Source organism: Calypte anna, chromosome 6 (assembly GCF_003957555.1).
Source record: "Calypte anna isolate BGI_N300 chromosome 6, bCalAnn1_v1.p, whole genome shotgun sequence".
Lineage (NCBI taxonomy): Eukaryota > Metazoa > Chordata > Aves > Apodiformes > Trochilidae > Calypte > Calypte anna.
In genome coordinates, this window is record NC_044252.1 from 16,660,799 (window position 1) to 16,674,468 (window position 13,670).

General features: G+C 40.9%; 1 protein-coding gene across 2 annotated transcripts in view; it reads right to left on the reverse strand.

Annotated features, from left to right (window-relative positions):
* Window positions 1-1,664: 1,664 nt before the first annotated feature.
* The window catches only part of WASHC2C (WASH complex subunit 2C), a 35,936-nt gene continuing 23,930 nt past the window's right edge, over window positions 1,665-13,670 (reverse strand). For both annotated transcript variants that reach the window (XM_030452953.1, XM_030452954.1), the window contains exons 24-29: window positions 13,378-13,470; window positions 12,217-12,336; window positions 9,650-9,862; window positions 5,828-6,439; window positions 5,168-5,342; window positions 1,665-2,141 (exon numbers count right to left, since the gene is read on the reverse strand). In XM_030452953.1, the coding sequence (XP_030308813.1) occupies window positions 2,005-2,141; window positions 5,168-5,342; window positions 5,828-6,439; window positions 9,650-9,862; window positions 12,217-12,336; window positions 13,378-13,470 (1,350 nt within the window). In that variant the 3' untranslated portion in view covers window positions 1,665-2,004. The remainder of the gene's footprint in view (window positions 2,142-5,167; window positions 5,343-5,827; window positions 6,440-9,649; window positions 9,863-12,216; window positions 12,337-13,377; window positions 13,471-13,670) is intronic.

Genomic DNA, 13,670 nt, shown 5'->3' on the forward strand with positions numbered 1-13,670 from the left:
AGCCAAAAGTTACTTTAAAAGAGCCACCCCAAAAAAAGAAGTCCTTCCAAAAGTGAAGGGCCTTGACCAGGACTTGCAGTCTGTTAAAGGGAGTTATCTGAGGACCACCCATTTTAATAGAGGGAAGTAACTCACCCTGTGCCACTTTAGAAAGACTGTAGTGAAGAATGTGTGATTTTGTGAAAGGTTTTTGATCTACATCATGGGGCAAGTTTCTGTCAAGAGCTTTTCTCTAAAGAGCTTTCACATTAAAGTTCAAGAAACACTTTAGGGCAGGAGCTTTTTTTTTCTACTTTTGGTCCCCAGGATTTTTGGCTTGTGAAGAGCTCTTTGTAATGCTAATAGAAGTTATTCATGTGAACAGCCAAGAAGAAAGGATGCAGAAAAAAAAGAAGAATTCACCATCTTACACCTCTCTCCTCCAGTATGTCTTTGAAGCCTTTCTAAGCACAGAAGACTAAAGCAGCAGTGCAAATCATGTATGAGGCATATGCAGCAGATGTAATGCCTATAAATAAAATGCAAGTGCTCTTGCTGTAGACACCCATTTGCAAATAGCTCCCACATTCTTTCCCAAGCTGCTGCTCCCAACTTACCCACCAATAAACATTAATCATTGCCAGGCCCACCTATGGCACAAATCAATACACAACATTTCTCCTTTATGCTCTCCAACCTTTCCTTCTACTTTACCTTCATGAGAGCTACATGCTTCAGCTGTAGTAAATACTGTTGCTGATAAAAGTAAATCCAACTTGAGAAACAAGAGACTGAAGCAGATATCTCAGAACAAGGGCTTCAGTGATAGAAGGAATTGCCTCTGAGCTCATGCAGTAAATTCACAGAGAGCAGAAGAGTCTTAAAGATCAAGTAGTATCATAAAAATAATGCATCTGGTTTTAAAGTCAGAACTACAGTCACTGGTAAAATAAGAGAAACTTTTGATCCTTCTGCAATTCTGCATTTGCTGTGCTTGTATGCATGCAAGTGTCTAAAACTGGTAATCAATTATGGTTAATGGCATCAGTTGCAGAAAGCCAATCCAGAAGATACAGGAAAGAAAAAAGTTAAGCCAAATACATCATACAGGTAAAGGGATTCCACAAAACAGCAGCCTCCTGTAAACAGCCTATATTGTTACAGATGAGAAAGGAAAGTAGACAATATGCCTTTGGGCACAAGTGAGTCTCTGAATTAAGTTATGTACTTTTTAACTTGCAAGTGACCAATGCTCTCTACAGATGGACTTCTTGGAAAATGCCATTTGTAAAATTGGCAAATCCAGGCAGGTAAAAAAATCTCACTTAGTGGCTTATGACTTGAACAGGAGACAATGTTAGGTTTCTGTTTCTACTCATCTGTAACACTTTCTGGCAGAGAAATTATAATTATGATTATTTTTAGTTTTATATACCACATTAGCTGCCAATATGAAATACCTTATTTGTACGTGGTGTCAAAGCTCTGCACTAAGATCTGTTAACTGCTTGATTATATAAGAGAAGCTGTACCTGATAACAGAACACAGCCTTACCCTAACACCATCTTAACAGATTGGAAGGTGAGTCAGACAAGGCATGGTAGTGGTTTTGGTTGTTTTCAAGTCATGATGCTGATGTCCTTAGCAAGTGGTAAAGACTAAAGTAAGACATGCAGACAGATACGATTTAACATACTCCATTTACTATTTATCAATTATTTTCTCTATTTAATAAAACAAACTATACTTTGTATAATAGATTACTTCATTGCAGGTATTGCACAGGCTACAGTCATCTGGGCACCATGGAAACAAGATAGCAGAGGGTTATTGTTTTTATTTTTTAAAAATATATCATTTAGCTCAATGAGACCCAGCACAAGAGAATACTAACCTTTTAAAATGTGTAATCTCATTTAAATATGCAAAGCATTTCATTGCAGCTCTACTGGATTAGAGAATCCAGGGTATTAGTACTGGATAGGTATAAAGAAGGCCACCTCTCTGCAGCACAGTCCTGTTGGCTACTGGCCTCCAAAGGCATTCAGAGGGTCATCAAATGTGCTTAGTGTCTTGCTTTCAGATTTTGCTTCTGAGGCTGCTTGGGAAGATCTGCTTTTGGGAGTAGGTATCTTGACTTGGCTGCCAGAGAAGATATCATCTAAAGGAGGGGGGAAAAAAATTATTTATTTAATGTGAAGTGACAGCCAAACAGAAGTAACATTGTACATAAGTCTCCAGCATACAGCAGTGACTGCCAAGGACATTCTGTGATAAACAAATGCTTTCCTGCTGCTCACGATTCTAGATGCATTTGTAAGGACATACGTGGGAGCTGTTAGCTGTAAATCAAATTAAGAATATTATTTCTTTTCAGTAGAGCAGAATAATACTTGTATTTTATAACAAGTTTAAGGTTTCATAAGCGTTTTAGAAGTACTAATAAAAACTCCACAATAAGTTCCATCATGGAAATGCCAGATAACATCCATCTTTAACACACAAGTGTTTGAGGAGCCTGAGAGACCTAGAGCGGCAAGACTGTTGCCACACAAAATCAGAAGAGAAAAAGAAGATGGTACTTGCTAGTAACTACTGTTGCAACATCCACTAGCCATATGAGAGCCTTTAACCTACAGCAAAATATCCTTGAGAAGAGAGCACAGCTGAGATGCAAGGAGGCAGAGAGCTACAACTGCCATTCTACTGAATATTCAAAAGGTTTGTTTACAGCTCTGAATCAAAATCACCACCACCTTCCTCAATACAAGCAATTCGGTTATGAATCACTAAAGACAACCAAGTAGAAAAATATCATGTTGCTATTAAGACAGGGTCCTTTCATGAAACAAAATAACTTGTAGAAATGAAACCATCCAACCAGATACCTTGTGCCAGCAGCAGAGCTCACAAACCTGCAGTTCCTGCTGTGGCCAGTTCTGCTCATGTTTATGACTCTGCTCATGGAAAGAGATGGAGCTGCTACCATACACAGGCTGAAGTTTTGCCTTGAGACTTTCTGGGGACACACAGGAGCAGATCTCTTTCTAGACACTAAGGTTTTAAACTAAAGGGTACTGAGATTATGCAGTTGGACTATGGGGGTATAAAAACAATTTACAAGACAATACGTGGATTGCTAGTGGTTAACAAGGGCAGAATAAACAGCACATAAGTGGTCTTGAATCCCTATTAAGGAAACATAGGTCTTATATGGAGGTTAATAGCCATTTACTGGTCCAGATTATAAAACTAGTATAATCAGCCTTCAGCATGTATCCTGATCTTGAGCAGAGGCCAGGCATGATGTGGCCTATAACAATACACTTGCCTTTCTCTTCTCACTTTTTCTTCCACTCCAGCACGTTCCTGCAACTCTGCTGATCATAGAGTTACACAGGAATAATCCAGGACAGCATTTCAGCATCAGAGCAGTTTAGAAAGGCAGTAAAATGGAGTAATCCCCAAAGCATGAAGCTATGACACAGATGTGCTCCACAGCAGAAGGGAAATATGGTGAGTGCCATCAGCAGCAGAGGTATCAATCTCATTTTGTAACAAGGCTTAAGGAAAATTTTTGTCTTGGAAAACAGTATTTGTCAGTGCATAACCAAGTCAGAACTCCACAAAATCTCCCAGATAGCAGAGGTGACATCAAGAGGTTTGTGTCAGTAGCCGAAAGGTGACTGAGGAAACAAGAGGATAAATACCTAGGAGTTTTTCTAATTCTGCCACCACAAGCCAAACATAAATGTAGTGAACAGTAACTAGAAGGCTTGGTAGGACAAAGAAGAAAATCATCTTAAAGCCTCTATTCCCTGCAAACTGCACCCACTTACTGTTTTATTTGCAGAAGGAAGGAAAGTGCTACCATGTTCACTTAAGCAAGTCCTTAACTTGAAGTGTAGGCAAGTGCCAGTTGTACCACTCTACTGCCAGAAGGGCTTCCTCACCTTCAGACATCTTCCCTACAATCCTTTTGGTGATCTGGAGCTGCTATGGATGCTATAGGTATCAAGATCAGATGTGACATCAAATCCTAAGCTCTAGCACTGGAGTAGATGTCAAAAGTGGAAGTGCAAAAGTGAGGTTCTGTTGTGGTTAATTTTCCAAGATACTTTGAAGTAGCACTCCACAACTGTTTTTCTTCAACATAAGGTCCAAATTTTTGTGCTGAAATATTTGGAAGGGGTAGCTGAGAACTTTTTTCATTTCATGTAGCTTTGGCTACATGAAAGAAATGTAAATTAAAATAAGGTATTTTAATAGTCCAATATGTATGTCAAACATCATGCCTACAAAAGTTGAAGTCTTATTTTTCATATCAATTGAGAAGGTCTTGAAATCCCAAGATGTTAATTTTCCAGCAAGTTTTCTAACACACTTACAGACTTAAGTTAGGTCATTCCATCAGTCTGGAATGCTTAACAGTAGTCCAAGGAAAACAGTAGTAAGTCAGACTTCATTTGAATAGGTTAAAAAAAAAAAAAAGATTGACAAGAATCAAATCTAGAGGGGAACATAATTTTTTTCTAAGAGAAAACAAATTACATGCAATCCCACAGAAGAGCTATAAGCACGAAGAGCCTGAAGACAGACACAATCAGGGATCAAATTACTTTTGATACCTCCACGGGTGGAGAACAGTAAAGGACTGCAGTTTTCATTATTTCACATTACATCCAGCATTTTTCAACAAATCATTCAGGGCAAACTTTTGCTCCCAGATGTAATATTTATTAATTATTCACATGGATGTAAACAAAATCTTGTATGCCTCAAGGCAGTCAACACAATGGTGAAGAGGGGTTGAGAGAAGAGGCTAATTTCTTTGTATTAGTGATTCATCTGGAAGTATGACACAAAAAGCTGTGCAAACTGAAACATATCATCTCTCAGAGCCATAACAACACGAGATCACTCTCTTGCTCCAGACAAATCTTCTAAAATCCCACAGGTGAGAAAATCCCTACAGGAATTCAGAAGAATTTTACACACTCTCCTAAACCATTTAAATGTCATACTAGTTCTACAAATGTAGCAACTTCCCATCAAAGCTTGAAATCCAAAGATGACCAGAGATTGCAGAGAAGTTGAAAAGTTAAGAAAAGCTTTCTAAAACATCTTAAATGAGTGCAATTCAGGACAAAAAAACCCAAGATTAGCAGCAAGATATTAGACACTTACCCATATCATCATCAAATATGGATTTTTGGTCCACCTTTTTCTTAATCTTCTTTTCTTTTGGTTTTATGGTGAGAGTTGCAAAAATATCAATGTTATCGTCAAACAGGTTAGGCTCTGGCATCTTCTCTTTTGCTTTGTTGGTTGGCTTAATTGCCTCAACTGCAAATATATCATCCTTGGAGCAAAGCATAGAGAGATTATCAATACACAACACACTTCCAGAGAATAGTCAGGTTTTCTGTGCACAGCAAGTGAGATATTTAGCAGACCTACAGCCTTAGTGTGGAATTGTGCACAAGCTGAGTACAGCACACAGAGGCCTGTATCACTTTAAGTTATTTGAGCTGCTGTGCATTGTACTGATAGCTGACAGGTAAGAACCAAATACTTTATTACTCTAAAAAGGTCATAATCACAGGTATTTTGTCACAGCATATTCAGTGACATGCCTTCAAATCCCCTCTTGCTAATAAGGGGGTGAACATCCAAAGAAAGGGTTTCTATTGCCCAGTTGCAGAGCATGATTGACAATTTACTTCTCTACCTATCCTGCACATCCCATCCTACTTAGCAGTCATCATTAAGCTTGTGTCTAAGCAGAAGGCTCAGCACAAGGCCCTGGGGAATCAAAGAGATCAAGATGGCAGGCTCAACCATTACCTCAAAGATATCTGGGGTAGTAGGGTCAACAACTTGTTGGACAGTAGATTTTGACTCCTGTTTTCCAGTTTTCTCACCAGTGAAGACAGAATCATCTTCTTCCTCCAAAAAAGGCATAGAGCTGCTTTTTGCTGAAGATTTTTGTTGCACAGGCTTGAAGAGATCATTGCTGTCCTGATCATCCAGAGCACTCAGATCAGGCTTTTTCTCCCTGCCCTTGATGGGTTTGTCAGCCACGCTCCCTGGCATTTTCTCCTTTAAATTCAACTGTGCAGGTGCCTGGGATATTGATTTGCTTTCAAAAAGGTCTTCTGATTCAAACAGATCATTTCCTTGGTCTGGGAATTTTGGAGGAAGAAGCAAGTTTGTTCCAACAGGCAGAACACTGCCAGGAGCTGGCAGAGTCAAGCCAGAGGGAAAGCCATTTTCCTTGGACTCTGCCTCAGTAGTAAGAGGTTCCTTTATGTTCACTACTGCTGACTTCTGTTTTGGTAGAGAGTTTTGTGGTTCTGTAACACCGTACACCTCCTCACTCTCCTCAGACTCTTGGGCAGCCAGACGCCGAGCCATTCTGCTGGGAGGCCTTCGTTTGGCTGGAACCTTGATCCTGCTCTGCAAGAAAACAGTAAAAGCAGAGCAGGGTTATACAGAAAACAAAACCCCACACTTCACAGAAGACCAGTTAGAATTTCTCTGAAGTTTCCTTGTAACACTTTGGGTTACACTTGCAACATCGCAATTAACACTTATTATCCATTTCCTACTACCGTGCTGAAACTGAATTAACAAGAAGTTCCGTTCACAGCTCTGGTTTAAATCACACATCCACATGTACATTTAAGAAAATGCTCAGTTGGGAATCTCAAGCAAGGATTGCTGAGCAGACACCAATTAAATTTATAGGGAGAAGCAACAGGAACCATTTATCATCAACTTGGTAACATCCACTCTCCCAATTTTTAAGAAACAGGAAAGCTGAACCAGTGGGTCATTCAAACTTGGTGTATTTTGCAGCAAGGTTCAGGAAAACAACCTAACACTCTTTATTTGCTGCCCTCTGGTAATTCCATGGCATAGTCTGCTGAAGGTCATGCCTCTGCCCCTTTTAAAGAAGCCCCCTGTAAGTTTCCATGAAAGCCTCTACCACATCCCACAAGGACAGGAGTATTATCACAGGAAGGAAACAGATCCTTTTCTTCCTCCTTAATTGCAAATCTGGATGGATATGCTGTAACAGTTTAAAGGAGCCTTGTGCTTTTGACAGAACCATTGTAGAAGCACTTCCACCTTCAGAATGTGGGGTTGTGCTTATCAAGAATGGCAGACAAACAGGAAAATTATTATGGAAAGAAGATGCACCCAAGATAAACTGATCCCTGTTACAGGAATAGTTCTTTACAAGGACAGCCAGAATGCTGGATAGGTTGCTTTATTCCAGCCTTTGGAAAAAACCCTCTACATTTGGCTGCAGATATTTTCAGCTTAAACTTGAAAGTTTTAAGAAGCAATGACATGCCACAGTTAAAACACAACCCTCTATCATGATACTTTTAAACAGATAGGTTTGCAAAAGAGTAGAGCTCCTGTAGAGAGTAGAGCACACAGTCAACCTTGAATGTTCATTTTAGCAGAGAGAATGCATGTTTGTTTACAGAGGTAATCTGAGAATCTGTAACTCTCCAGTGAATGCTTTTTGTGGCTCGAGTTATATGTTTGTGCAGGACATGTTGCCATTGGAAACAACTACGCCTACAAGGTAATGCATTAGTCAGATGTGCAAGCTTCAAATCCTTTTGACACTGAGGGGTAATCACAGCCATTATAGGGACAGCTGTTGCATCTTCCCATGTCACCTCTGCTGCTCATCTAGTACTGAACAGCTCCAGCAGCATTAAGGGAAAAAAAGAATCAAAGTTAAGATCTTTAGTTATCTCATTCAAATTGCTGCCCTCAGCAAACCCAAGAAATACATAAAATCCTATGCAATTAGACCAAATCTTAACTACATGGCTCAAGTTTTTTGGTTTTTGTTGTTTTGGGTTGTTGTTGTTGTTTTTTTTTTTTAAAAAAAGAACCACTAAATCTTTAATTAGAATATGCATTTTGCTGTCCATAAAGTTAAAGGTTGGAATAAAACACTAATGAGTCAGGAGGCTGTGGATGTGGTCTACCTGGACTTCAGCAAGGCCTTTGACACCATCTCCCACAGCATCCTCCTGAAAAAAATATCAGCCCGCGGCTTGGACAGGAGCACCCTGTGCTGGGTTAGGAACTGGCTGGAGGGCCGGGCCCAGAGTGGTGCTGAATGGGGCTGCATCCAGTTGGCAGCCGGTCACTAGTGGTGTCCCCCAGGGATCAGTGTTGGGCCCGGTTCTGTTCAATATCTTCATTGATGATTTAGATGAGGGGATTGAGTCCATCATCAGCAAATTCGCAGATGACACTAAGCTGGGGGGGAGTGTGGATCAGCTGGAAGGCAGGAGGGCTCTGCAGAGGGACCTGGACAGACTGGAGAGTTGGGCTGATTCCAATGGGATGAGGTTCAACACAACAACCCCATGGGGAGCTCCAGGCTGGGCACAGAGTGGCAGAAAGGGACCTAGGAGTCTGGATTGCCAGGAAGCTGAACATGAGCCAGCAGTGTGCCCAGGTGGCCAAGAAGGCCAATGGCATCCTGGCCTGTATCCGGAACAGCGTGGCCAACAGGTCCAAGGAAGTGATTCTGCCCCTGTACTCAGCCCTGGTGAGGCCACACCTCGAGTACTGTGTCCAGTTCTGGGCCCCCCAGTTCAGGAAGGATATCGAGGTCCTGGAGCAGGTCCAAAGGAGGGCAACCAGGCTGGTGAAGGGACTCGAGCACAGACCCTATGAGGAGAGGCTGAGAGAGCTGGGGCTGTTCAGCCTGGAGAAGAGGCGGCTCAGGGGAGACCTCATCGCTGTCTACAACTACCTGAAAGGAGGTTGTAACCGGGTGGACGTTGGTCTCTTCTGCCAGACGACTTTCAACAAGACAAGAGGGCATGGTCTTAAGTTGTGCCAGGGGAAATTTAGGTTAGATATTAGAAAGAATTTCTTTACGGAGAGAGTGATCCGGCATTGGAATGGGCTGCCCAGGGAAGTAGTGGATTCTCTGTCCCTGGAGATATTTAAAAAGAGACTGGATGTGGCACTCAGTGCCATAGTCTAGCAACCACAACGGTGGTAAAAGGGTTGGACTCGATGGTTTTTGAGGTCCCTTCCAACCCAGCCAATTCTATGATTCTATGATTCTATGAAAAGCTGTAACACTTTTTTTGTTCGAGATTTCTGTGGCTTTTCCCTTTATAAGCAAAGTTTTTGTTTGAAAAAGAATTGAGAGTGACAGTTCAAGACAACATGATACTATTATCCAGAGTCAAACTGCAGCAGGGATGTGGTTTTGTATCTTGCCACAGCAGCTGTCTGTACCATTTTTTACAGTTATCCTGAAGAAATGCATTTTTTATGGTTTTCAGGTTGGCATCTCTCAGGACAGGACACGATGCTATGCTAAAATACCTTTAATCTATAGGGAAAACCACTGCATTTGGGGAATGTACACATGTACCTTAGAAAGGAACAAAATCAGCTATACAGATTAGCTTGTTGCAGAGCTAATCATGTAGGAGGCTTGACTGTCTTTTCAGTGGTTCACTGAAGTGAGAGGGGAATAGATTTCCATACCTCCATTTAGATTCAGATAGACCACACTGATAGCAGAGCCAGCATACCAAAACATAAATTCCTGCACAAGGACAGACTGTTTTTAATCTCCCTTTCTAACCTCCCAAATACCAAAGTTACCTTATTGGTGCTGTGCAAAGTCTCCGCGTGCATAGGCAGATCAAAGCTTACTCCCAGTTCTTTGTTGTTTCTTTCATCTGTGAAGGCTTCTCTGCTTTGTACACCCTTGTGCTCATGCAGTGGAGTGTCCAGAACAGGTAAGGATGACTTTACACTGGAGACCTTATGCACTGCACCCGGTAGTAAGGTTTCCAGGTTAGTAACTAGTTTAGCCTACAAAATAGAGAAAACAAAAACATACACACAGACATTATTTAAGAGCAAGCATGGCTCTATAGAAGTAGCAAGAACTGCTGTATGCAGGCATTCAAGTTCTGCTTCTGCAAGTGCCTGGCCTTTGTCACACCTATGCATTTCTGTGTCTCCCACATCCTCTGTCACACTAAGTCTGTGGAGTGCTCCATACTATTTTTTTCTGCCTAAGAGCTTCAGAAACAGCACAGCCACATTATGTTAGATCAAACACCTGTGCAACTTAGTATCCTGTCTGAGGACAACAATGGTTCTGACATTCAGTGATACCATGATATAGACAACTATTAGTCTTTTCATCCCAGAAGAGGGACCTAACCAAAACCCCATGTCTCTCAACATAACCCTAAGAGTCTGTAAACTTACTTAAGAGCCTGCTGAGAAGAACAGAAGGTCAAAAAGGAGCCTACTCTCTGCCCCACAAATAGACTAAATAGTGCTGCTTAGTGTCAGGTCTGAAACACGAGTGGGAAAAAATATTATAAATGCAAGACAGGAAAAGCAGCAGAAAATACACCACCTGGTAAAAAAATAAATTGCAAGAATAAAGTAGGGAAGTAAAAAGATTTTGTTTCAGGAAAAGCCATCAGTGAGGCTAGGAAGATTTTTTAATTTTTTAGAGTTAATATGTCAGTAAAGGTAATTAAAAGAAAAAAAACCCCTACAATTTACTTGTAGCTTTCTAATGCAAGATGAGGACTCTGGTTTTAATGGGAACAGGACCTGTAGATTTCTTCACAAAACTACACTGGATTAAACAAGTGGAAAAGTTCTTACCAACTAGATCATATTTTGCATTTTAGTACATCTATAGAAAGCAGCTCACTGCTTACTAATTTCTTCTGAGGATACTTTGTTATCATCACATTTTAGATGTGCTACAGTCACCCTGTTTTCAGCTTCAGTTCCCCATACGCAAGAGCCTCTTCATTATCACATTTCATTCCACTCTCTTTCTATCAAATTATACTTTGCCAGAGTAACCCAACAACTTCAACCTTCTCCAGTCACACCCAACAGTCAAATCAAGCTGTGACAGCTATTCTCCCTCCTTGCTTGCTTATTCCCTCCCTTAAGCCCTTCTAAAGCTCTATTACCAGATCATGATATAAGTAACTTTTCTCTTTGTGACAGGCTGCAGGGCCACAGACTTCTATGAAGCCCACATGGAAGCCATGAGGGCTACAAAATTTTACCTAGCAGCCAGTGAGGAAAACAGCTGCAGAGAAGAGAGTGCTCCTGTACAGACAGCAGGCCATCAGTGCCAGAAATAAGGCTAGGTTAAAAGAGCAGGAGAAGCTGTGTGGTCTGAAGATTTCAGTCAATTCTGGGACTCGGGGATGAACCAGATCATCTACGGTACTCCATAGTTTGTAATCTACCATGGTTCTGTGAGCTATGCTCACAGCTGCTTGTAGTGTAACTGGGCAGTCAGAGCTGCTTCAGCCACACTAAAGCAACTGAGGGTTTGCAAGGGTTAGGACACTGGTTTGGGAATCTTGATACCATGACAGAGGAATCTTAATGTTTGCGATTTTTCTCTACCTAAATGCATGCTGAGCCTCAGGTAAGCAGAGATATATATATATATCAGGCTATACCTATACCAGGCTGTCAGTAACTACAGAAAAAAGGAAGATGAATGTGAGTGATTCTACACTTCATGGAATTCTACACCATAAGGTAAAACAGGCAAGTTACTGGCTCTACAGACTTGCTCTGTGTTCTTCTGCCCAGAGGAAGAAAAAATAACACCCACCCCCCACAATGGAAAGCTAATCTCCTACAGATGGAAATCCAACAAGCAGATGTGGTGAGGCACAAGCTAGAATTTAGATCCAGACTGCCTCTCCCAAAGACTCTGGGAGATTAAGGACAGAAGTAGAAGTCTTGCTTGTTCACCGTAAAATCTCCCACTATGAGATCCTCCACAGATTTGTGTTGCATGCCATGATCTCCTTTGAGGAAGCCCACCTATACTCAAAGATCACATTCACTCCAACACACACTTCAGAGAAGAATGAGCAACAACACATTTTCAGTCCAACTGGACCTGAGATGTAGTTCCTCACTGCCTTGTACTTTGCCCTTATTAAGTGCATGGGCAGTGAATAAAACACTGTATCAACAGGATTTAAAATTATTGCCGGTACCAGTGCACCTTGTGATAAGCAGAGACAAGTCTGGCCAGGCACTACTGCTTTGCAGCCACTGAATCCAGGCATAAGTTTTGATCTTTTCAAGAGCCATATTCAAAACAATGACATCTCCTTTTTCTTTGCATACTGTTTGAGACACAATGTTTAAGTACTTGCCTCTGTAATTACTGGCTTCAGAGCTTCACCTTTTTTGGCACTTAAACCATTTTCTGGAAGGTTACTGTTCTCCAAGGAAGAGCCAGTATTAGTCTTGAGTGTTTTCTTCTTGGCTATTTTCTGAAACCATTAAGAACACAAGTCAACATGAACCAGGTAAAAAGCATAGTCTACAGATCAGAAAAAAAATAAAAAACAACCAAAAAACAAGATAAGCTTTTTAAAACTTTTCTTCTGTCTGAAAAGAAAACCATCCCTATCTTTTGACTGAAATGCATAGTAGGCATTGCCTTTAACCTCTGCAATGCCAGGGACCTTACACTCCCCCATTCCTTTAGGCCACATCAACATTTGCTGTTTATTGTTTATAAATATTTATAAATTATTTATAAATAATAATTTCTGTAAAATTCCAAATGCATACACATTTCCCCACGCACAGAGCAGCAAGGAAAATAAAAGCATAAATCTAGTGAAGAAATATTGCTGGATTTATGTTTTGCAAGCATATAGGCTCCATGCTAATTACTAAAGACCACCCCTTCTGCAGTCCTCTGTTTCCAGGAACTATTGTCAGTTTTCTAGCCTAACTTCCAGCTATGCACATGAAAAAAAGACATGAAAAGTTGGCTCCAATTTAATGAAATTTAGAGCAGCAATTCAGAATGCATGTTACAACTTGGAACTCAGATGATGTGTTATGCAGCCTGGTTCATTTCTCCAGCTGGGCACTCTAAAAACAATCTGGTTATAACAAAGATTTTAATATCACATTCATTACCTTAAATCAAACCACCTTACAGAGACTTCAGTTACAGCTCATCTGTCATGCATGAGCGATAAGAAGTAGTACTGCAAGTTAAAACTATTAAACAATACAAATGCTACAATGATTTCTGCTCAGGTGTGTTCTCTTACACCTAAGCCAGTCCCAGTGGTACACAAAAAGAAGAATCCAACCCTTTCCTCTCTGCTATGGGAGACCTAATGCACCTGTTTGCTCCCTGTGTCTTCAGGGTCACAATGGCCCTTTCTAATCTCTCAAAAAGGTTAGAAAAACATCACTTAATTTCTCGTGGGAATACATAGGGAAAAAATCCCTTCCATACACTTCTTTCCAATGTCCTTTATATGAGCCATTTACAGCAGAGGAAGAGATACCGGAAGGTTTGCTTTAGTGGTACTGAAGAGGTCATCCTCATCATCATCCCCAAAAATTCCTCCTCCAGGTGGGTTCAGGATATGGTTTGCAGACTAGAGAGACAAAAGATAAGGAAAAGATGTGTCACAGATTGAAAGCTCATCTCCCTCAGCTCATGATGCCTGGGCTGACCCTAGCACTTGGCCCTCCCTGGTAATAAGTGATTTTTAAGCTGTGTTAAAAAAAAACAACAAACCACACTGCTAAGCTGAACACTTCAAAGACAGTTTTGAAAAAGCAGGTTCAGAGAAGA